This window comes from Cannabis sativa, chromosome X (genome assembly GCF_029168945.1).
Source record: "Cannabis sativa cultivar Pink pepper isolate KNU-18-1 chromosome X, ASM2916894v1, whole genome shotgun sequence".
Classification (NCBI taxonomy): Eukaryota; Viridiplantae; Streptophyta; class Magnoliopsida; order Rosales; family Cannabaceae; genus Cannabis; species Cannabis sativa.
In genome coordinates, this window is record NC_083610.1 from 85349706 (window position 1) to 85375560 (window position 25855).

General features: G+C 34.8%; 3 protein-coding genes across 3 annotated transcripts; all 3 read left to right on the plus strand.

Moving 5' to 3' along the window:
- The first annotated feature begins 710 nt into the window (after positions 1-710).
- Positions 711-11618, plus strand: LOC115702317 (small glutamine-rich tetratricopeptide repeat-containing protein 2). The gene is made up of 10 exons (XM_030629763.2): positions 711-944; positions 2072-2337; positions 3813-3846; positions 4352-4488; positions 8362-8428; positions 8853-8952; positions 9341-9504; positions 10137-10183; positions 10752-10799; positions 11006-11618. The coding sequence occupies exons 1-10, from the start codon at positions 872-874 to the stop codon at positions 11393-11395; spliced, it is 1326 nt and encodes a 441-aa protein (XP_030485623.2). The 5' UTR covers positions 711-871; the 3' UTR covers positions 11396-11618.
- On the plus strand, positions 4495-8036 carry LOC133032733 (uncharacterized). The gene is made up of 2 exons (XM_061106970.1): positions 4495-7096; positions 7361-8036. The coding sequence occupies exons 1-2, from the start codon at positions 5318-5320 to the stop codon at positions 7784-7786; spliced, it is 2205 nt and encodes a 734-aa protein (XP_060962953.1). The 5' UTR covers positions 4495-5317; the 3' UTR covers positions 7787-8036.
- Positions 11619-13818: 2200 nt separating the features above from the next.
- Positions 13819-23953, plus strand: LOC115702318 (long chain acyl-CoA synthetase 9, chloroplastic). Its single transcript, XM_030629764.2, has 12 exons — positions 13819-14084; positions 14668-15145; positions 15461-15541; positions 18954-19223; positions 20286-20417; positions 20558-20731; positions 20949-21178; positions 21403-21520; positions 22596-22727; positions 22812-22946; positions 23013-23219; positions 23645-23953. Exons 2-12 carry the CDS (start codon positions 14699-14701, stop codon positions 23810-23812), a joined length of 2094 nt encoding a protein of 697 aa, XP_030485624.2. The 5' UTR covers positions 13819-14084; positions 14668-14698; the 3' UTR covers positions 23813-23953.
- The last annotated feature ends 1902 nt before the right edge of the window (positions 23954-25855 follow it).

Genomic DNA, 25855 nt, shown 5'->3' on the forward strand with positions numbered 1-25855 from the left:
CACTTAGTTCTCATTTTTCAGCTAATCAAACGATGACACGTGGCACCGCCTCAATAAAAAAAGACTGATGGTAGTCATGTCAGTTTTTACTTTTTAAAATTTATTAATCGTATTACAAAAAGTGAACCAGTTACCAATATTTTTATCCTACATATAACTTTTATATATTTTTGTTGTTGATTTTATGTTGTTTCTGTGATATTTTTTATAAATATGTTTATAAATTATATAATATATAGATTATATATAATAAAAACATATATATATAAACTCTCTTAATCGAGTTGATCGGGTTAGTTCTGTTTGATTGGACGGATTAATATTATTTTTAACCCACCCAATATAAAGACAGGCCCGGCCCTGGACATAGGCGGGCTAAGCCTGTGCCTAGGGCCCACCCAGCCTAGGAGCCCAAATTTTTTTTTTCCTCTTTTAAAATTATACATTTTTTTACCGATTTTAAAAAATACCATATTTTTTCTAATATAAGGGCCCAAAACAAATTTTTCTCCCTATGGCCCACTTTGTTTCAGGGCCGGCCCTGTATAAAGATTGGGCGGGTTATATTTTCGTAAGTTTTTTGGTTTATATTTTTCATCGAATTATTTCAATTTAGTTTGAGCGAGTTGTTCGGACGGGAAGATTTACAAAAATTTATGTCCAACACTATCCTTAATTAAAAATACTAATTAGTCAAAAAAAAAAAATAATAATAATAAAAAAAACAACTCCAGTAAGAGCTACGATGGAATAGTCTGTCTCCTTTTTATGTTTAGTCACAGTTCATATCTAAATACTAAATCTACGTTACGCCGCGGTGGTACACCCTCTTATCATGCGCACTTGATCGTCTTCCTCTTCCTCTTCCTCCATGGCTAACCTGAAATCCGATTCTCCCACCTCTCGTCGCATTGTTCGAGCTTTCTTGGATTTTCTCAGCTCTGGTTACTTCTATATTCCTTTCTGTCTATTTAATTCTAATTATATTGACGTGGCTTGTTACAAGACTGATTGATGATTAACTACTGATCATGGATGAGAATTATTGCAGCAATGGCATTTTCAGGGTTTTAATTACTCTGGTTTTATTAGTTATTGTTTTGTAGTTATGGTTATGAAATAGATTTGGGGCTTTGAAAGCGACATGGCGTAGTTCATTAGTTGCTTTTAGGAGTGTTCAGAGGTTTACAGTTGGTTTAATTATCATTGTATGCAAATTATGATTGAAGTTTTCGAATTCAGAAACCCTAAAATGCTGAATATCCGTAACCAGAGGTGAAAGGCTCTAGATTTTGGTTACGTAATGTTTATAAGCGCTCTCTTTCTTTTTCCTTCGGAGGCTCTAAACATGAAAGCCAAATTGCCAATAGAAATTTTTGAAATTGGGGGTGTTATTATTGACATGTTATTGTTGATTATTGTTATTACAAAATTTCATGATTAAATTATCAGTTTGGAGCTTCAGTCTGTAAATTAAGAATTGTAACGAGAAGGTAGGGAATTCCTGGTTGCTCTCTATAGCTTTGTGCCCTCTTGAAGCTACAATTGTAGCTTTGTGTCCCCTTGCAGCGACAATAGAAGGAAATACATAGGAAATACATGACATAAAGATGATATTTATTTAATTTTTGTTAGGTAAATGATCCATTCTATTTTCCAGAATTTTTGTGTCGTAGTTTTTCATTTTTTTAAAAACAAATTTCTTGTTGGCAAATATGATTATGTGGAAAACATTTTCTTTTATGTTACAAGTGTCCTGGAATGAAAATGCACATCTCTTAATCGGCAATTTTCATGAAACAAATGCAAGTGATGTTTTAGTCCGATACTTATGCTCACACAAATTAAATTATCCTAATTGTCAGTAGTTTTTCTAGAGCATTTACTTTACTTCTTGAAACAAATTATGTGTCTTGAAACAAGTTTTCCGTTTTTTAAAGAGAATTTGCTTTACTTCATTATGGTTGGCTGCACCTTGAGATAATCTTTGTTCTCAACAATTTCTGCAGATTGAACTTGTTCCTGTCTTTTTTTATTCTGTTTTTAAGAGCACGTGTTGCCCATTTAACAGTTGAACCTGCTCCTGGTGTTGATCTCGAAGGACTTGAGGTTGCCAGAGAATGTTTGCAAGAGGCTTTTAAGCTTGATTCCTTCCCTGGTGATGATCAAACAAAACCGGATTTGTTGGTTGACATTTTCAGTTCATTTGGAACAAACACACTTCAAAATAATAATGCAGATCTTGGCCATGGATCAATCTCAAGAGTAGATGATCCAAATTCATCCCTCACTCAGAACTGTGTCAAGGACAATCTTTCAAAGACCTCAAAATCTTCGGTAATATCTCGGCATCAATATTTTTCTCATTGTTATTTGCTAACTTTTCATGTGATTGTTTCTCAAATTTCCTTGGGTCCATCCATTTAATCCAATTTTTTAAAAATGACTTCTGGTCTTGCGAACAATTCATTAAATTGACCAGTATTCTAACTACTGAATTTGGATGGGTGACTAGTAATGCTTACACCAGATGGTTGGCAATAGTTTCTTGGTTGTGGCATTTCAGTTGATAATTAACAACAGGTGCAGTTTTTTATTATACTGAATTTCACAAAGCAAATAACTGTTAGAGCATTGTATTGTAGAAACTTGAAAGCATAAAAATGAGGAGCCTGTATCCTATTTTAGAATTTAAATTATGGTATTATATTGAAACTAGGGAAAGGAATGGGCATGACTTTAGGTCGTCTATGAACATCATAAATATTTTATGTTAATGATGTTTTTGATGTATGCTCTTTTATTTAGATCACAAATTCTTGGGGGTATGGCTAATAATTGAGATTGTGGCCATATTGCAGAGTCAAGAACCTCTTAGATGACTAGCTTATTAACCAAATTTGTACATTTTTAATTGTAGCTGGAGGTCAAATGTTTGTCCTTGACTCCTGGTTGATATTAATGATATAATACTAGAAAATTTACAAAAGATTGTAGCTAAATACACCCGTTGCTAATCAAATCAGAAACAAGTTGATAATCAGATTCTAGCTGTCAAAACAAACATAAGATAAGTGCTGTAGGCTTAAAATGCTGGTTTGTACTTGATTGGGCATCAGACACTAGAAAGCCCCATTGCTCAAAGATGAACCTTTGATTTATAGCATTTCTTTGTTACATCTAGTTTGTAAATCAATTCAATTCTGCTTCACCAAACAAAGGGGAGGTGAAGAATTTACTGACAATATAGCATGCTCACACGACACAACTAATTTACAAATCATAAAAAATAATGATTACAAATGGAAAATCTTACCATTTATCTCATGTTAAACATTTAAAGGCGCCCTTGCATATTTATTATATAGTTGCTGTGAAGAAAATGTACCAAAACCTTACCATATTTAGAAATCATAAAATCTCTTAGGAAGGAAATAAACTAAATTTTAAACCTTTAAAGAGTCCTGGTTTCCACGAGTCAACTCTATTCATGGAAAGGAACTAATCATTTGTTTCATATAGATAGTTCGTAAATGCTTATGTCAACCTCAATAATTCTTTCTTAATCACTTATTGTCTCCCCTTATTATATAGTATTTCTTCACTTTTCTTTGATAAAATTTCCCTACTAATGGTTGGTGTAATAGGCTTTACAAACTATGGCAACTATACATTCTTTAATTCTATTCATTCCCTTATCGTTTCTTGAATGATTTGGAGATGCATGATTTTGTGTCGAGCTCCTTAAGTATTATACTATGGTTCCCTGATTATTGAATCTCGGTTTTTCAACTTTTCATGGTTTCCATCAGGCTGGAGATGCAAGAAGTGAAGCCCATACATCAGGTAGGTTGTTTATTTACCTTCTTCTTTTTTTGTTTGCATTCCTTGTTGGTCATTACCACCTGTTCTTCTTTCTTTCTTTTAAATCACATGTTCATCTGATCATTACTATAGCATGAAAGTAGATCAGATTCAAAACCCTTTATGGGTAGTAAATTGTATATTGCATTTGTTTGTGCTTTTGGTGTCACAGTAATCCTTAGATTTGAGCTACAATTGTGCTATCATTAGGATAATCTAAATAAAAAAAAATACTTTGTGTTTTGCAAGCTGTTTCATATCGTATTAAAAAAATGTGACTGTTATGGTTCTCCTGTCAATGGAAATTATATTTTAATAGTACTGAAGGATCTGAGAGATTCGTTAGTTGTATAGGAATGCCGATCTCTTTGTTAATTTCCAGTGTTTCTAGTTAAAATAGGAGAGATATGGGTACTGTTATTGTATTTCAAAGGTTGTGCTATGTCTTTTGACATTAGTGTGCTTTTTGTTATCTCACTACTGGCAGGGGCATTCAAAGATGAACTTTTTGGACAATTCTTTGCCGCACTTGAGAAGATTCATTTTTTTAGGACCATTCCCGATGGAACTGATGACTCAGTTGGAGTAGAGAAAGCAACTCGGTTATTCCACAATGCTCTAATTGTCTCTCTCTCTCTCTCTCATTGTTATATGTTTTACCATAAATAATTCATATGTCGCATCTCATGATTGTATAAACTTATTGTTATCACCCTTTCACTTTTAGTACCTCGGGTAGTTTTTTTATAAGGAACACAGGTAGTATATTAATAAAAGGATGGTAAGGTATCTCATCCAAATTACAACCTAGGAAGCCAATTCATAATCGAATACATAAAATAATAGCTAAGTAGGAATAAAGAAGTTTAAAGTCCTTGGTATTGAAAATTCAAATAGCCATCCATACTTCACTGGATAGCTCTTTCACCCTCCGTCAGATCTTGAAAATTCTAAAATGTCTCTTTAACCATATGTCCCAAAGGATAGCAAAGATAGCTATGTTCTACAAAGTCTTTCTTCTTCTCCTTGATACTCCCCCTCATTGTATGAACCATGAATAAAAATGGCTGCATCTTTCAGCAAGTTGGGTTAATGGAAGACAATTGAGTTCCATCTCAATCAGTTGAGTCTATAGTGTATGTTATGTAGCTTTGTTAAGCATTCAACAAATGAAAAAAGTACGTTAGTGTTAGGCCTTAGGGTAATTAATAAAGAGGGTAATTAGGTAATTGTAATTGGAGTGTTGAGATTGTATAAATAGGAGAGTAATAGAAGGGTTTGTGGGGTGAATGATTTAGTTAAGTGAGCTTATAGCTCTTGGGAGAGAGCTGGGTCTCTCGAATACCCAGTAAACTTGTTCTCTTTGTCACTCTAATATCAATATACTAGCTATTTCCTATTGTTGCTACTGTTTTGCTCTATTTTCTTTTATTTTGCTTCTGTTTGTACCAAAATGATAGGAAATTCCTATCAAATGGTATCAGAGCAAATCGATCTGGCGACCATGGAAAACTCGAAGCTCATTTTTTACGGTGATGATCCATACGGGTGGGTCACCGACATTGAAGAGTATTTCCGACATCATCGAATTCGTGAGAGCATGAAGGTCTCTGTTGCCACAACTTGTCTCAGAGGAGTTGCTTGGCGATGGTTTCAAGCTGTAGAAGAACAAGATCCAATCAGAAACTGGTTGGAGTTTCGTATAGCCATGTTCAATTGTTGCAGTCGAATCAAAGATGATCCATACGATAAGTTGATGGCGCTACGGTATGATGGTTCTGTGACAGAGTTTCGTGATCGATTTGAGACAACAGCAAACCAGCTCCCTGATATTCCGGTAACTTTTCTTCGGGATATATTCTTTGGTAAACTGCCTGCTGAGATTGCAATAGGGGTGCACGAATATAGGCCTAAAACACTGTCGGAGGTCATTGCTAAAGCGCTCATGGTGGAAGAACAAATGAAGATGGCAAGAAATTTTAGCAATGGTGGAGTCAACCCATTCGGATTTTCGGCTGAGGTTGTGAAGACAGTAGACGAATCAACTACGCCCTTCAAGTCAGAAGGAGATGTCCCTTCGGACGTAACCGACGATGAAAAGGACATAAGGTCAGAGAAGAAAACGCAGCGGGGAACGGCACCGAGGAAGGAAGAGATGGAGACGACACCGGTGCTGGAGATGATGCCGGAGTGCTGGAGACGACACTGGTTGTGCTCTTGGGAGATGATACCGGTGTTGTACAAGGAGAAGCCGAGCCAGAATATTCCTCCAAAAATTCGTCAAGCTTGGCAAGGGAAGGCGACGCGGCTTGAACGCCATCTTTTGCCTATGGCAATGGAGGCTCACAAGCTCTTTGATCGTGGAAAAAACGACCAGCTAGTCATCGACGCTGTTAAAAATGAAGTGATGACGGTTTCAAATCTGAGAAGCGCCTTGCGAATGCTTCTAGCTAAACACCACGAGATGGCTCTTCGAGATACGCCGTCGAAGACGAACCGCAGCTCTTCGGAGCTAAAGGAGATGATAGGCGCTCAACTAAAGGATCCTAACATCGGTATCTTCTTTTCCTTACTCGGTTTATGTTGGTCGGAGATTCTTAGTTGGAGGGGTGAGACACGTCGCGGCTTAAAGGTGGAGCCGCCAGTGAAGAAGGGCAATCGGAGAGGCCTAATCCCATCAGATCTGGTTTTCTTGGTGGAGTCGCCTGAGAAGATGAAGAGCGGGGTAAGTTTCCTTTCACGTGTTATGGAAAAAGGCTCTTTTGTTAGAATGTTTACTTTTGACCCAACCCAAATAATGGCCCAATCAAATACAAACATGGGCCCACTTATCATTGGAGGTCATGAGCCCAAGTTATTGGATCCACAGTTAAGGATGGGTTTAATAATTTTAGTTCATGGGCTGATTTCTTGGAATCTTGATAGTGAGGCCTACTTTCCTAAATTTTCTATCCCAATAGGGCCTGGACCTTTCACCAAAGGGCATGTTCAATTTAAACAAAACCCATTTTTTCCAAAGCCTACGAGAGTATCAGATTATACATATAGGGACACTATGAAAATATTTTTTCCTTATGTATACTTTGTCTATTGGCGGTCAACTTTTCAATTGCTAAGGCAAAGTGTTGCCAATTACCATGCCATGGACGGTAGGGAATCACTCTACTTCATGTTGGAGAGGGTGTTTTCATTGATGCTATTGGAAAAGCTCTCTTCTGTCATATTAAATGAGGTAAGCTCTCAACCTTTGATTGGGTTCACTGAATTTTATTTCTGTCATACAAAGAAATTCTGTTGTGAATTCTTAACTAAAGGAGATGCTATGGAATACTTGTGTGGGAATGTGCCAACCAATTACTTGGTGTTCTCGGGAATACTTGAAAGGGTTAAGGAATTGCAACATGATTCAATTAAACTTTCAGCCCAAGATCAAAACTCTATCCTCCCAACAATGATTGCTGAATTTTCTCTCTCTTTTGCATCTTATTCCTGGGAGGGATGGGAGCGAAAACACCAACTAGATGAATTATCCATTGAAGTTGCCTTATGGAAGTACAACTATCAATTTTTGGTGTGTAATGTTTCTCTTTCATTCTTGGGGCCTCATTGTTGCTGGGTTTTTGACCGGGGCAAGAAAATGAATCCTGAACATAATCAGATTTTGGCAAACTCAGTTTTTGGTCCTTCTCTTCTCGACCGGCTTTCAGGAGCACCCTTTGCAGCCACAACAGCGACTGTCCTACCATTTTTTCTGCACGCGAAGGGCGACACTATCAATTTACTCAGCTGGTTTTTCGATCGAGGTCGACTCACTAAGGAGAGATGTCTCTCCCCTAGCTTGAACACCATACATTTGCTGGCTTGGTTCTTCGACAGAGGACGAGCCAAAAATTGTTGTGGAGGCTTGTGTTCTTCACCTTGAGGACAAGGTGAATTTCGGGCGGCCGGTATTGTTAGGCCTTAGGGTAATTAATAAAGAGGGTAATTAGGTAATTGTAATTGGAGTGTTGAGATTGTATAAATAGGAGAGTAATAGAAGGGTTTGTGGGGTGAATGATTTAGTTAAGTGAGCTTATAGCTCTTGGGAGAGAGCTGGGTCTCTCGAATACCCAGTAAACTTGTTCTCTTTGTCACTCTAATATCAATATACTAGCTATTTCCTATTGTTGCTACTGTTTTGCTCTATTTTCTTTTATTTTGCTTCTGTTTGTACCAAAATGATAGGAAATTCCTATCAGTTAGTTAAGGAAACAAATGTAGGATTGTCTTTTTCAAACCTGTTTTTGTTGCTATTCATATCACCTAGCTTCATATATTTAGTTGCTTTAGTCAATGAAATGAAAACACTATTTAATTTTTTTGAGAACTCACATTGCTTTGTTGCTGGATATTAATCAGTGTTAAGGTCACCATTTTTATTGGTATCTACATTTTGTAGGTTTTTAAAGATTCTTAAGTAAATATGATAACTTAAAGAGAATTCATGTGTTATTTCAGGAGATGGAAAGGGCTGGGTGCCAGGAATATAATACAAAGAACCTAGCTGAGACATTGAAATCACAAGGTAGGCAACTTGATGGCCTTACCCTGGTTTTCATTCTTTGACTTTTGACGCATTGTTCATCCTTATATTATATCTTAGTGAATCTATAAGAAATATCAACTGGGTTTTTTCTCCCTCCCATCGAACTAAAGGAAGGCCAAGTAATTATCTTATATATAATACTTGTGAAATAGGGGGAAATTATTGGGAACTTGTGGAGACATCGTTAACTTATCCTTGTACTGTCTGTGGAGACTTTGTACATCAATGCTGGCTTTGCATCTTATTTCAACCAATTGTGTATTGTATCTGTTAATGTGCTTGCTTACTGGGATACAGTTTTCTGATTAATCAATTGTAAGATAATTTTGTCTTTCTTATCATTAAATTTTTTAGAAGATATATTTTAAGCTATTTCTATTGTCATTTTTTGCTCTCTGGTTAGGTAACAGGGCAATGCAGTCAAAACTTTACTCTGATGCAATTCAGCTCTATAATTGTGCCATTGCACTCTGTGAAGACAGTGCTATTTACTACTGTAATAGGTGGGCAACTAACTATTTTTTGAATAGATGTACTTGCTCCGGTTTCATAGTTCTCTTGAAACTTTAATCTGCATGTCATAATATAACGATGCTTAAAGATGAAACTGAAAAGGTCAGTCTGTATATAAAAAGGTGGTTTTCTTCTAAATAATTGTTAGAGGAGAGAAGGGTTTGTGGTGTGGGGGGGGGGGGGGGGAGAGTTCCACATGTTGCATATTTGAATGCTTTCAATTAAGGAAAACTAATGGTAAAGTTAAAATAGTTGTGTTATACTCAGATGATGACAAACATCTGTAGTCAAATATAATAAAACTTATATCTTTTAGCAATTTTATATCTTTCACATTTATCGTTCTTGAAATTGATTAGTATGATTTACCTGTATCAGGGCAGCCGCTTACACTCAAATCCACAAATATACTGAGGCAGTCAGCGATTGCCTTAAATCTATTGATATCGACCCAAATTATAGCAAGGCATACAGTCGTCTGGGGTTAGCTTATTTTGCACAAGGAAATTATAGTGATGCTATCGATAAAGGATTTAAGAGAGGTTGGTATAGGATCATTTCATAATTACCTATGGAATAGCTGATACCCCAAGATATACATTTTTTTTCTAGTTTAATTGATGATTCTTAGTTTACTTATTTATTTTTATCATTATTGTACACATTTCTCTGGGAAAATATCAAAATATTGGTGGTTAGCAGGCTATTGTCAAAGGCCTAAGCACCTAGTTTTGTTACAATATGCTATAGTAGCTGGCATAAAACCTTTGACAGTGCTTACTCGTTGGCGTAGTTATGCTAAAGGGCTTAATCTCATGTGTAGTAGGAATACTAAGGGACTCGCCATTATAGTAAGTGACATTTTTTAACTTTAGGAACATCGTAACTTAGTGGCTTGTTTTTGGTAATATTCCAAACTGTTAGCCCTCTTCTTTTTGTCTCGTACATATTTTGGTCCCCATTGTTTTGCCTCTATTTTGTTCTTACAAAGTCTGATGACCATATTTTATGCTTCTTTTGGTTATAATTTTTACCTATATGCTCTTTAAATAATATTTTTATAAAGGCAAAATCATTTAAACTTAACCCAAAAGAAAAGAATAAAAGGACAACAGACTTGTAGGGAAATATACTGCACAACTTTGTCCTAATAGTGACATTTTTTTTCTTTCAGCCTTGCAATTGGATCCAAATAACGAAGCTGTCAAGGAAAATATTCGGGTTGGTTCTTGACTTGGTGCTTTTATTTACTATTTATTACTTCATTTCATCTTTCAAGTATTTATATATATCTATATACATACATATATATATTTATATAATTGGAGAATTCTTTGGTTTGATTTGAGTATCAGTTTTGCTTTTATTGTAGGGGTATTTTTATTTTTGGCATATCAAGAAATTATAAATTATTTTCTTTTAATTTGATGGTGTACATTAGAGCTATACTGCCTTTCTGCTTGTTTTTAGAAAATTTTGAATAGTTTACAGTACCGAAAATAATTCAATTGCATGCGTGTTATTTTTATTTTACACGGGTGCAACAAGTTATTTTGAACTTTATTTTGACGTTGTAAAATACTCAAAATTTCTTGAAAAAGGTCGGTCGGGAGGCCTATAACTACAATATACAATGTAATATAAAAAAAGAGAAATAATTTGTTAAAATACGAAAAATGTTTACAGTAGGAGAAAAAGTGATGTCCCCACTCAAGATGCTTATATATTTATATATATGTATATACCTAAGGCTACTTCATCTGACTACTATTTCCTGCCATAACCGTAGATGGCTGAGCAAAGAATCAGAGGGACACAACAAGCTGCACATGATCGGGTAAGCAGTCACCTATCCATTATGCTTCCTTGACACGAACATTTTGTAGTTTTGAGTTTCCAACTCGGGTCATTTATCACTTTTCAAACACGCCCATATTATTTGAGTTTCTATATGTTGAATTTATCATTTTTCATTCTTTTGTTTATTATAATTTACTTTTTTGCTTGAATTTTTAATTATATTCCCCAATATACACCATACAGAGTGCAAGTTCATCCAGCCAAAGTGATTCGGATCACCATAACCAGTCTGCAGGAGGGCCAAGAAGCCATGGTGCTCCACCTCCATTCGCATCTATGCCCTTCAATACAACTGGTCTTCCTGCTGATTTTACCAATATGTTTATGAATTTGGCTACAAATGCATACCCCCAAGGACAACATACTCAGAACAGGCAAGGAAACGATGATAACGTCAATGGATTTGATGATCCTGGAATACAAATTGGTGGGAACATCAACTTGAATTTCGGCGAGCAAATGCCGGAGGATCTAACTGGGGCTCTAAGATCAGTGATGCAGATGTTCTCGGGTGCAGCACCTCATGGAAATGCACATGATAGTGCCAGTGGAGGGTCACCGCCACAAAACTAAATTTTGGTGTGTTTTTAGCTGCCCAATGTTCTCACTAATTTTTATGGTATTATCATTTATATGTTTTTGGAAAGGAAGAATTAACATTTTTTTCGCCTTTATTCTGTTTATCCGATGTACAATAGTTATAAGGAAAATTTGCGGCAAAAGTCTCAAAAAATTTACTTTGATGTACATTAGTATCTAATCTCGAGAAATAGCGGCAATAGGAAGTTTCTTGTAAGTTAGTCTTTTTTATAGCTGATCAAAATACCACATGTTAAAAAACTATTGGTCCAAATTATAGTTTTAATTTAAAACCATTTAAAATTAAAATAAATTAATAAATAAATAAATTATTTTAAAAATTAATATTTTGTATTTTTTTTCTTCTTCCCCACTGTCCTTCTCATTGCCCAGAAGAAATCAAAGCTAGATTGGAAAAGAAAGCAGTCATGTCTCTCCTGATTTCAACCCTACCCCTCCACTCCTATTCCATTTTCATCATCATTATTCTCTCTATCCATCTTCTCCTTTGTTCTTTCATCAATCTCACTTTACCCAAAAATTCAAGTATTATCATAACCAAAATCCATCTCTCAATTCCATCTCCTCATTCAAAACAAAACCCAAAAAACTTCCATAAAAAATAAACCCAAAAAACTAATTAAGAAAAGAAAAAAAAAACAAAACCAGAAAGCCCCTAATGGTTGCACCTTGCTCCCATTGTGATTCTTCTCCACCCAAGTTATCCCCCACATACTTACTGTGATCAATGACCCTAACCACGGCCAAATATCTGCCGATAAGCTGCAGAGAGAGAGATAAATTAATCGTCAGAGTAATATGCCCACCTAAAATTAATTAGATAAGTATCTAATTCAAAAACAAGCATATGATTAATTAGGTAAGATCTTCAATCATCATTTACAATAAACGAGTATGAAGATCATTCTACCAAAAGCCCAAACAATTTCGAGAATTCTGACTCCGCCATACTTGTTGACACCTATGTTTGGACCGGTCTGGTTTTTGTAGTTGATGACATTTATGCAGAGAAAGATGAGAGTGGTGATGAAGTTGGCAATTAGAGCTTTGTAGAAGGATCATTTGCGCGGTGGAACTCCAGTGAGCTCAGGAATCGGGGTGTGGGGGTGGGGTGGGGGTCAGGGTTGGTGTGGGGGGGGGGGGGTGAGGAAGAGGCTGGGGTGGAGATGAAGAAGAGGAAGATGAAGACGAAGAAAAGAAAAATAAATAATTTTTAAGATTTTAAAATAATTTATTTATATTTTTTTAAATTAAAATTATGATTTGGACCAATAATACTTCGACACGTGGTAGTTTTTAAATAAGTAAACAAATTAGTTAAAAAAATGATGACTTACAAGAAACTTGACATTAGGGACTATTGTCCCTATTTCTCGAGATTAGGGACTAATTTGTATCAAAGTAAATTTTTTGAAGAATTTTACCGTAAATTTTCCAAGTTATAATTATTATTCACACTTTACGTAAGTGAAAGTATTTTATTTTTTCGATCCAACTTCTTGTGGGTAAAATTTACCCACTTTACGTACGTGAAAATATTTTATTTTTTCAAAAAATATGGAAATAAAATATTTTTCAACTAAGAATTTCTAGCTATTAGGGTTGTTAATCATGACACCCACACCATATTAAAGATGTCGTATATAATTGTTTGTGGTGTAATTATAGATTATATTTCAGTGAGTTATATGATGAATATTATATTTACATAATTTTCATGATATATGCAAAATTTTATTGAGGACGCATAATTTTCAAGATATATGTAATATTTTATCGATGATACATAATCTTCTGGATATATGTATAGTTTATATAAATTTTCACTATCATATCATAGATAAACAATAAGAGATACAATATGTATATGTATATTAATTCAATAATAAACATATAAAAATATATACATGTATATATAATATATAGATAAATAAAAAAAAAAGTTATTGAAATTGTTTCAGTCATATAAATATATATTTAGTGTTTCGTGACCTTAAAACAATTCAAGAACTTCAACAAAATATTTACCTTGAAACTTAGATGTTGATAACGTGTTATAAAATAATATAGAATAATATAAAATAAATAAGAAAAAAAGAAGAAAAAGAGAGAAAGAAAAATTGAATGAGAATTTCTTTGTTTATTTTAAATATAACTAAAAGAATGAGAAATTAAATCAATATAATAAAAAGAAAATACAATAAAGCATTAATGTTAATAATTAATTTGGTGGTTCGAACATCATTAAATAATATTTTATAACAAGATATAAAAAGGTAGAAAGAAATGAAGGAATTCTTAAAAGCATGTAAAATTTTGTAACTTTTTTTTTTAGTAATTTAATTTTGTAAATTTTGTTTTAGGTATATAAAGATATGAAAAATTGCCTTTATTGCAAGAAAATATGCACCATGTTTTGAAAAGAAAAGCGCCGATTACCCTTTGTATTGGTTTTTTTTCCTTTAAAAAACAATGAAAATAAAAAATAATAATGATATAGAAAGCACAGCCGCCTCAATTTCCTTCCAGGTTCCAAGTTAATACTACTGAGACTCCAACCTCATTTCTCCTCGTTCTCTCCGCTCCTTATCTCTCACTCTTCTTCTTCTTCTTCCACAAATGTTCATCTCCTGATTCATTGTCTTTCCTTTTCAACTTCAAGGTACGCTCAAACCTCCCTCTTTCTTGTTCCATTTTCTTTTCCTACCAAATGCGGGCATGACATTGTGCTATAAATGATGAACTTCCATTGTTGATTGCAATTTTTTTTTACAACTTTGATATATAACACATTTTGAATCTACATTCTCGCTCATTTTTTTCTTCTTTACATTGATTTGTGTGCATATAAGTAAAATTTAATTTCAGCTACCATTTCATGATTCTGAGCTCTTAGGTACTCGAATAAGTTTCAACTTAAACTCAATGGTAGAAAAAATATTTTCTTGGTTACCATATGCATCTTCAACTCACCTTTACCGTCTCTTATGAACGTTTTAGAAAGTGGGTCTTGCAGAAATAATTACTACACTAACTGGGTTTGTTTATTTTCATTTTTAAAATACTCACCTTTGAATGAATTAGATGCTAGAGATTTTCTCACACGAAGAGCGTACACATTTTTTTTCCAAACAATTTTGTTCAGAGATGCTATATAATTTGGAGATAAATGTGGTGCAAGTTTTGGTAGAATAGAATTTAGTTTGACATTACCTGAATAACAGACGTGAAATTCTACTTTGCAGGGTTCAAACGGGTACATACAGTCCTGAAAGGATGAATCCCTACATTGTTGGTGTTGTTGTTCCTCTTGTTGTCTCTCTTATTCTTCGCAATTCCAAGACAGAGAAGAAACGAGGTTTGCCTGTTGATGTTGGTGTTGAACCTGGTTATGCAATTCGAAACCGTCGCTTCACTTATACTGTACAGACAGCATGGGAAGGCATCACAACTCTTACTGAACTTTTTGAGCAATCATGCAAGAAGTACCAGGAGAAGTGCTTCCTTGGAACCCGGAAGTTGATTTCGAGGGAAGTTGAGGTTGCAGATGATGGAAGATCCTTTGAAAAGCTTCATTTGGGGGAGTATGAATGGCTGACATACGGGAGAACATTTGAAGCTGTGTGCAATTTTGCTTCTGGTTTAGCTCGACTTGGGCATAACAAGGAAGAACGAGTAGCAATCTTTGCAGACACAAGAGAGGAGTGGCTTATAGCGTTGCAGGTGCTATGTCATCTTGTTTCATGGATATTAGTTTTCTGCTTTGTTGACTGCATTTGATATGTTTTTGATAAAAAAAAAATTTCTTTTGAAATAATGTTTTCTGCTTAACATATGATGTGTTTGAATTTTCACCTACACTCTATGCTACTTCCTAAAGAAATTTTATGTGGCAGTATTTATAAAATCATAGGTAATCATGTAAGTGATGATTTTCATGTAAGCTGAAGTATGTAACTTTTAGGTGGCAGCATTCATGTATCTGGTTTCTTTTAAACTTTTATAAGGGTTATGGCTAACGTGGTTTTCTTTTGTCAGGGTTGCTTTAGGCGTAATGTCACTGTCGTCACCATATATGCATCTTTGGGGGAGGAAGCTCTTTGTCACTCACTAAATGAGGTTCTATATTTCTCCCTTGGAGTAGGAGTACTACTTGGTTCACATTTTATTTCTTTTTTTTTTTTTTTGAAAAGGAGAACGAGGCCTTTGTCTTAGATTAGCCCCACCCCCGAAATGGATAAAACCCTCACTTGTGGCGGAGGAAAACCGTGGTTACAAAGGTAAAAACAAAACTAAATCTGCATACAAAACTAGACAGTATAAATTGCAGCAGACAACATAAACTAAACCAGAACAGAATTCCTTCAAAAAAGCATTCCAATCTCTACATAGGTCTAATAAGGACAGATTCTCAAAATTTTTGGTTTTGAAAGTCCAAGTGGTTGTCCAAAACTTCACCTTTTCCCATATATTTGATGCCGAACTTTCGACTCCTTCAAAAATTCTAGCGTTTCGTTCCAGCCAAACAGCCCAAATAATTGCCAGTACTAATGTTCTCCACAATTTTGATCTTTGTTTACTGCTACTCGGTTTACTAACAATTAGTTGTGTTACAGAGCTCAGCATGACCTAGCTTAACTCAAATTCTTTCAGCATGTTAGACCAAAGTTGCCTAACAAACAGGTATTCCAGAAATAGATGTTCCACTCCCTCGCTGCTGACTTTGCAACAAACGCACCAGCCCGGAGAGATGTAAAGAAAAGGCTTCCTTTTTTGCAACTTTTCATGAACATTTACTTTACCAAGTGACACAAGCCATCCAAACAATTTAACTTTGGGCGGAACACAACTTTTCCAAAGTGTTTTTGTCCAAAACAGTTCACCATTGAGTGGATCCGAAATAAACCAGCGGAGAGCTGACTTACAAGAGAAAATCCCTGAGGTATCAGGCTTCCAAATTTGCCTATCTTCGACAGTATTAAGCACTCTTACATGTTCCAATTTTTGCATCAGCATTGTGATATTTGGAACTTCTCTATCTAACAGATTCCTTCTAAAATTCAGGTCCCAACTTTCTACCCAACCCCTGGTAAACCTTCGTCGACTATGTGATCCTTTATGTTTCCCTTAACTTAGATATTAATGCTAAGTCGGGGAATTCACTACTTAATGAAGAATCGCCTAACCATATGTCCTCCCAAAATCGAATCTTGTCACCCCTACCAACTTTGAATTGTAACCCAGATACTCCTCGTACAAATTTGAGATATCTCGCCACGGACTTTTGGGAGACAAACGGGAGTTAATTTTCGTATCCCAAAAATTATCGACTTTACCATAACGACTTGCCACTACCTTGTGCCACAATGCTTTTGGCTACAAAGGATATCTCCACAACCATTTCATGAGCAACCCTTTGTTCCGTGCTTCCAAACTTCCAATTCCCAACCTCCCCTCTTCCCGACACCTACAAACTTCCAATTCCCAACCCCCCCTCTTCTCGACACCTACAAACTTCATCCCAAGAGACTAAGTGCTCACCACCCCATGACTCACTACCTTCCCAAAAAAAATCCCTCATCATCTTTTCTAATGTTTTGATCACAACCTTTGGTGCTTTGAATAATGATAAAAAATATGTCGGAAGGGAAGATATGACAGACTGAATAAGCGTCAGGCTTCCTCCTTTAGAAAGGAAAGCACTTTTCCAACCATCTAGCCTTAGCACACTTATCCAATATTGGTTCCCAAAAACTCAATTTCCTTGGCAAGTCCCCCAAAGGCATCCCAAGATATTTTATTGGCCAGCTTCCAACCTCACACCAAATCATGGATGCATATTGTGACACCGATTCCTCATTCATACAAATCCCCAACAATTGACTTTTACTCATATTTACTTTCAGTCAGAAATAGCACAAAAGGCCTCCACTATCCTCACCATTTTTAGCAATGATTTCTCATTGTTGGTAAATATCAGGGTGTCACCAGCAAATTGGAGATGACTAACTTGTATTTTTTCTTTTCCCACCGTAAAACAAGAAAAGTTTTCTGATTCTACTGCTTTTTCCAACATTCTCCCAAGGACATCTGCTAAAAATGTTCACATTTTATTTCTCTTCTATCTGCATTCCTTGAAATCCTCATGTCTTTTGAAGGCAGAAATCTTTTCTAGCTAATATGATGCCTCTTGACATAGAATTTACTTTTACTTTGAAATGTAGAAGAAAAGTAACAAAAGAAATGTTTTTTAGTTACTACTTAGATAGACTAGTCTGTTTTAAAAGAACTAGTCAAAGATTTGAAATTTTCATCATCTGAGCATGTCAAAAAAATTTAATTATATAATTATATAATTTCATGTGACAATAAGCTTAAGAAAAAGAAACAGTATATATTATAGTCAAATGATTAGAATTTCATGATAAAACATTACATAATGAAAATATATATTTTGAAATATGAACAATATATGAGAGATTATAACATATTGTTTTATTTTACTATTTTTAAGCAAGGTTAAGATAAGAAATCTATAATTTGAAAACAGATCAAATGAGAAATATCAAAGTTTTCAATTCTGAATAGGGCTTTCAAAGTTATGAACATTCCGTATAGTAACTATGCTAGCTTCCACATTTTGGCTTTTCATGTCAAGTGCCGTAACTTCTTCTACTTGCACGGGCTATCAAATTAAATTTTAGGAATACAATGTTGCTAGTAATTGTATTTTTCAGCATGTAATGTAAACATTATAATCCAGTATCAGTTTGCAACATGATTTTGTGTCTGTTACACTTGGTGCATTTCTTTGTTTGTGTTTTACATTGAAGCAGATCTTCAAAGTTTACTTAGTAGCTTACAAAAAATTTATGTATGTGTTGTGTGTGGTGAATGTAACTTTAGCTACTGGTTTATCTCACCTTATTATAAGTACTTTCTCACGTCAGTTGTAATGATTAATCAGAAAGCCATAAAAGAAAGAAACAATATGATATTAATCTGTATTAGGGCAATTATCTAACCGATATCTGAGAATGGTCACGTGTTTTTATGAGAAAGCTGTAGAAGAGTCTTTAATTCCTGCATACTGTAAAAATGCTTGGTAATATTCTTCAACAAAATTATTAAAAGAAAGTTTTTCATCTCATTTTTTCTGTTTCCTTGATATTTTAGTATCTTGTAAAATGTTTGTTGACTTCTAACATCAAGTGATTTTTTAGTATCTGGTAAAATGTTTGTTGACTTTTAACATCAACTATCTTTGTGTTTAGTTACTACTTTACACCTTCTGTATAGTTACTGAGCCCATGTATGAAAATGAAAATATCTATCAAGGAAAAAATAGCATAAGGTTGTTAATCACATTCACATGCTGATCAATTAGATTAGGCAACCAGGTACCAGCCTAACAGGTGTGGCTGGTGGCTGTACTTATTCTTATTGTTTATATGCTCGTAACTCGCCAGTTTTTACTTTAACTCTGCACACATGGTTCTTATTCTTGTTTACTTTTATCATTTCCCTCCAGACAGAGGTTACAACTGTAATCTGTGGGAAGAAAGAGCTGGTGAAACTTGTGGAAATTAGCGGACAACTTGACACAGTCAAGCGCATTATCTGTATGGATGATGAAATCCCTTCTGTTGCTTCGTCTGTTGAGCAGAGCAGTGCCTGGAATATAACATTGTTTGCTGATGTGGAGAGACTTGGCCGAGAAAACCCCATTGATGCTGACTTACCTCTTCCTGCTGATGTAGCAGTTATTATGTATACAAGTGGGAGTACTGGATTACCTAAGGTATGGAGCATCTAAGATATAGGTTGTTTGCAAAATTATTCTCCAGAAAGAAAGACCTTGGACCAATGCATGTTATTGAGATTGAGTTATCATTTTTCTCTAAACATTTCTTTGGCGTGAAATTTTTAGTTCCATTTTCATTTCAAGCAAGACTATAGTGCAATATAATATTGACATCAAAATCACCTTAATGAAAGTATTTTTATAGGCACAACTTCCATGCCTAATAATTTCATAGGACTGGGTTAGAAATCAACAGTAGAGTAAGTGACAGAATGAATAACACTCTCTACCAAATTATTTACTCTAACCCATTAGGATGATTGCTTAAGGATTATCCAAAGAAGGAATGAAATTGGGATACAACTAGCCTTTAAATCTTCAAGCAAGCAATTTTTGGAGTGAGAAAGAGAAACTATGATCAATCCCTTTCAACCATCTAAGACCCTTTAAGTAGTGTTAGCATCGACTTAGACAACTTTCACAGGTTGCAATTTAAAAAATGCAACTTTTGAAGCTAAAATTTCAAGAAAATGGTGACGTGTCCTAGGCAACGTGTCGCCTATTAGGTGCGACACGTTGCCACTTGTATGGCAACGTTGTCTCATTGGACTTGCAACGGGTCATCTGGAATAGGTGATGTAATTGTAACGCAGGTCCATCTGAATTTAGATCCTTTTTATTTTTGTTGTCCAAATTGTCTCAAAATTGTCAAATTCTCTGAATATGTTTAGATGTGTTCATAATCTCAATATGTACATCTAAATTCATTTTTGTCAAATTTTTTTATGCCAATTACTAAAATTTACATCTACTTGTGTGTAATTTTCTAAATAACATGGCACCTCCTTATATATTGTTTTATTTTATATTTGTCCAATACATAACAACATATTTATATTTATGAATGTATACACATATGCGCGTGTGCCTAATTTATTTATCTGCGTCTTCTGCAACTTCTTTTATGGACTTTGTTGGTCACAATGGACATGTTTGGCCAAAACAGTGGTTTATTCTATCCAAGTAACAAGTCTTACTCAGTTTTTTCATTTTGTACAGGGTGTTATGATGACACATGCTAATGTCCTTGCTACAGTTTCAGCTGTCATGACAATTGTTCCTGGCCTTGGAAGCAATGATGTCTATATGGCATATTTGCCTCTGGCTCATATTCTTGAACTGGCTGCAGAGGTATGAAGATTGCCGTGGCAGGTTAAATTGTTGTAGCTAATAACTGTAGTAGTATTGTGCGAATTTTGTGTCTTAAGATAATACTTATTACTTGATTGTTTTCTCTCTATTAGTTTTAAATTATTCTGTTTTTTTTAAAGAATGTCATTGCTGCTGTGGGAAGTTCCATAGGATATGGATCCCCTTTGACACTTACTGATACATCAAGCAAGATTAAGAAAGGAACAAAAGGTGATACAACTATGCTGTCGCCCACTCTAATGACAGCTGTCCCCGCAATTCTTGATCGTGTTCGAGATGGGGTGCTGAAAAAGGCTAGTAAAATTTGATGTCTATGCAAGTATTTATTTTACATATTAATTTATGTTTACATATATATATATATACATATATATATATACATATATATATATATATATATATATATAAGAAACAAAGTGATCCCTGCAAATCACGCCATTTGTGAAGTTCTATTTTGGAAGTTATTCAAGTCATCATAACTAAATATTAGTACAAATGTACAATGATCAGGTAAATTCAAAGGGGGGGTTATCTAAGAAGTTGTTTGACTTGGCATATTCTCGTAGACTGTCTGCAGTAAACGGAAGTTGGCTTGGGGCTTGGGGTCTAGAAAGGCTTCTATGGAATTTACTTGTATTTAAAAAGGTCCAGGCGATTCTAGGAGGTCGTGTCCGCTTCGTACTATCTGGTGGTGCTCCTCTTTCTGGTGATACTCAAAGATTCATCAACATATGTCTTGGGTTAGTTCTACTAGCAGTGCTTGCTTATTTGACATAAAATAAGCTTAGGAACACTGCATCAGTTATGCCAATCTATATGAAAACCTTTTTTTCCTCTAAGTGTAATTAATTAGTTTTGTTTCTTTTGTCTTTGATAGAACTTCTTGGTTGACGTGGTTGAAAAGCCATTGAATATTGTCTGAATCTTTATTATTCTTATTATTATTTAATTCAATCTGTTGCAGTGTTCCAATTGGGCAAGGTTACGGTCTCACAGAAACATGTGCTGGTGGTACATTTTCTGAATTTGATGATACATCCGTCGGTCGTGTTGGGGCTCCGCTTCCTTGCTCCTTTGTTAAGGTTAACAATATCTTTGGAATTTATTCTTATTCTTACAACTTATGAACAAACTTGCTCAACACTTTGTTGGTCTTTTTCCTTTTAAATAAAAATGCATACACAATTTTTTGTTTTGGCTTTCTTAAACTTAGGCCTCGAAGTGCAAGACAATCATTTAATACTCTACATAATTATTTTGATTTTGAGTTTCATATATTAGTGATATACATGGCTGGATAAACATCAGCCAGTTGTGGGAGCCAGTCCTTAAAAATATCTACCTGGTGGGTAAACCAAGTAAATGATTTAGTTGAAATAAGCATTAATGTTCCCAAGATGAGCCATTTCATTTGGATGGTTTGGAGTTTCTTATCTCTCTCAACTTGATACTCTCTTTAACTTGGTTAATTGGTTATCAAAATTTGGGATCCACTTTACTATTTCTAATTCTTTTCCTTGTACTACATTTGTGAGACCTCCTAACAACTTGAGATTTTGATGAAATGGTTTTAGGTGGTCTCGAGTTGAATAGTTGCAAGTGGCAATTACGTTCATTGAGTGTAAAGGCTGTTTAAAATATTTAAAACCAACTTAGACTTAAACTCTTAATAGTTTCTTTCTGCTTTTTGTGATAAATCATTTTGTAATGGATGCATCCCTATATTTTTCTGTTGCTTTCATCATAGTTTGGTTTCTTAATTAAGCATGGTCAGTAGCAATTGACAAGAAGGCAACTTAAAGGAGCTAATTTTAGACATCTTATCAAGCATATATGACTATTGTCCTTGAAACAGTATGAAAGCTTACCTTATGGATTTTTAGTGTTTATGAAAATGAACAAACAGCCTTTTAAGGAAGTCTGAGACTTTTAGGCGGTCTTATCGTATTTTTGCTGCAATATTTATGCACATGACCAGCCTCTACACCCCGTAGTCCATCCTTCCAAGTTCTTACAAATTGATTTCATGCTGTTTAAAGTTAATGAAATTTACTTACATTGCAGGGGGTGTTTCTGTATCCTTATTCCTATTCCTCATCACTATGTTGAGTTGTGTTAATAATCCTAACTTTTTGCCCTCTTTTATTTCTTATCCAGTTAATTAATTGGTCTGAAGGTGGTTATCTTGTAAATGATTCTCCAATGCCTCGTGGGGAAATAGTGATTGGTGGTCCAAATGTCACACTTGGGTATTTCAAAAATGAAGAAAAATCAAACGAACTATACAAGGTAGTTGTCAATATTTTGATTAATCTTTTTTTCTTCCTGGGTGACCTGACATTATTAACTACAATGGTACTTTGGTTTTGAAAGGTTGATGAGAGAGGGGTGAGGTGGTTCTATACAGGTGACATTGGGCGGTTTCATCCTGATGGTTGCCTTGAGATAATTGACCGTAAAAAAGACATAGTCAAACTTCAGCATGGAGAGTATGTCTCCTTAGGAAAGGTATGAACTTGCAAGAATAAATGGAATTTTTCATTGGATAACCTCGGGACTAATGGTACCGTACAGGTTGAGGCTGCTCTCTCCGTGTGCCCCTATGTCGACAACATTATGCTGCATGCTGATCCTTTCTATAGTTACTGTGTTGCTGTTGTGGTGCCTTCTCAAAGCACCTTGGAAGAGTGGGCCTTGAAACAAGGAGTATGTTTTACCGACTTTGCTGACCTTTGTGAGAAAGGAGAAACTATTAAAGAAGTGCATGCATCACTTGTAAAGGTACTGTTTCACAGATTTTATTCCCATTATTTTAGAATTGGAATGAAAGTAATGAATCCAAATAACGAGCCTAAGGAGGAGGCCTCAGGAATCCCTTGTTTGTATATCTTTTGATCATGCCAGCTTACTAAGAAATGAGTCATCATGAGTAAAAAATAGTATTGAATCCATGAATGGCGTCCAGAAGTTGGTTGTGTATATATTACACATGATTGTATGCAGATCATACAAAGGTCTTAGTACGTGTCAACTTATGTAATCTAGATTGTTTCTTATGTTGTCGCAGTATGCTAAACATAATGATTTAGTCTGCCAGCCTTAATACTTATTTTTACTTTAGCCACATATTATAACCATTTGAAAGAATTTGGCTCACCTTCCAGTGGATTGACAATTGTGTTCCTTATGGTTTGTATAATCCACAGGTAGGAAAGAAGGCACGTCTGGAGAAATTTGAGATCCCTGCAAAGATCAAGTTATTATCGAACCAATGGACACCTGAGACTGGCCTAGTTACTGCAGCTCTCAAGATCAAAAGAGATGTCATTAAAAAGGCTTTCTCTGAAGACCTCTCCAGGTTATATGCATCCTAAATGTTGTTCCAAACTCCCTCCCCACCTCAAATTTCACTTTTACTATATTTCATAATTCATACATTTATCAGTAGCAAAAATCAAAATGACAAATTCTGAGTTTGTAGAGTATTTTTCCTTTAATTTTATTTACTTCTCTCATGGAAAGCTACGACTAGTCTTAAGAGGCAGGAGATTCTAACAAATCACTAGGTAAAGGTCCACATGAGGAATAGACTCTGATTTTTGAAACAGAGAAAAACAGCTTAACTAGTGTGGTGTCTTAAAAAAAATTTATAACCCCACTTCGTTCAATAGTCTTTTATAATATGGATGTTAGATAATCATAATCCTCATGCATGCTCATTTTTGGCAAATAGAGGAAAAGTCTTTGTTACCATAGAGAACAATCATGGTGATGGTGTTATGTTGACTCAGGGCGGTTTGGAGTGCCAAATTAAAAAATGTCAGCTTTGGCAGTACCTTTTAAACCTCACTTGTAGTGTTTGTGAATTGTCAAAAGAGGCTAACACCACATAAACTCTTGTTGAATCGAGTATACTTCACTACAAATTACAATCACGGGCAATTTTAGATTCCTTGCTTCATTCCAAATCAACACAGAAAGTGGGCAGCGTTTTAAAATTAATTTAAACCACCTGAGGGGTGGTGGTATTTATTGAAAATGTTGATTCAGAATAATTAAAGAATATAATTTTATGTTTGAAAATCTATAATTGAACTTACTTTCAACAATGGTATAATAGTACCCACGTTTATATATTCAAGTTATTTTATTTTCTTTCAGAAGAGGAACATTTTTCCTTTTTGAATAGTTGGATTATTGAGTATTTAGTTAGGAAGGTGGAGGAGACTAGCAGGGTTTGATTAAATTAAAAGATTTTCCCACACACCTCCCAAATTGAAAACTGAGAAAATATTCATCACTTTTGCAAAATTCAGGATATCCTTATCCTACTGCCGGTCCTCCTCTTCATCATACCTTGATGGAAATCAAAAATAAATATACATTATGTATATGTATTGCTTTTTTTAAAAAAAGAGAGAATAAGCTTTCTTTGTGCTTTACAAAATATACTCAACCCTATACGCTTACAAGGCTCTTCAACTCCAAAATCTGGTCTTTTATCCCCAAAAGAAAAGGCAGAGAAATAAACCATAAAGTTGCATTAGAGGGAGAGAGAGAGAGAGAGAGGACTATACAATGAAGTGGGGAAGAGAGGAGATGGAGATATTGCAATCCAACTTCTTTTTCCAATTGATGTGAACCTCACTTAAAGCCAACCGAAATAGAAATAGCCCCACAAAAGGCCACCCCATGTGGCCATTAGTTTGTTGTTTCCATCACTTTTTAAGTATTTTGATCAATTCCTTTTTTTCCCCATGTTTAAGCTCTATTGCAGTAGCCCCTTTCTATCTCCATCTTCCGCACAAGAAAGCCTAGACCCACAATGTGCCCATTGATGACAACCTTCGTGAGGAGCAAATATTTGTAGAGGGAAATTTGAAAAGAAACATTTAGACATTTAAAAACACACACACACAGGGGACTTGATGGTTGGTATTAGATAAAGGAAAGTTTTGGTTTTTATATTATATATTGAGTTGTAACACTAAGTGGCAATTTTAACACAATATTACCTTCCTTAATGAGTTTTTACTTTTTTCCTTTCTATAAATACTTGAGATAAATTATTGTTATCCATTATTTCATGCATAGATCATCACTATCCAAGTGGGCCATTTGGTATGGGGTTGAACTTGATTAGACATGCTAATTCTTTTCAAGAAAAACTTACAAAAATACTAGAATTTGAGTTAATTAATACAAAAATACTGTCACACGGAAATCTTTTCAAAAATACTGTGTTTTTATAAAACATCAATAAAACACAAAGCAGAACAACTCAAAACAACAGTAGAACAGCAGTAAAACACCAGTAGAACACTAGTGAAAACTTAACACAGTATACTGCAGTATGAAACTTATAAAAAAACACAGTAAAAAAGTAAAAAAATACCGCTGGCAGTATTTTTGTAATA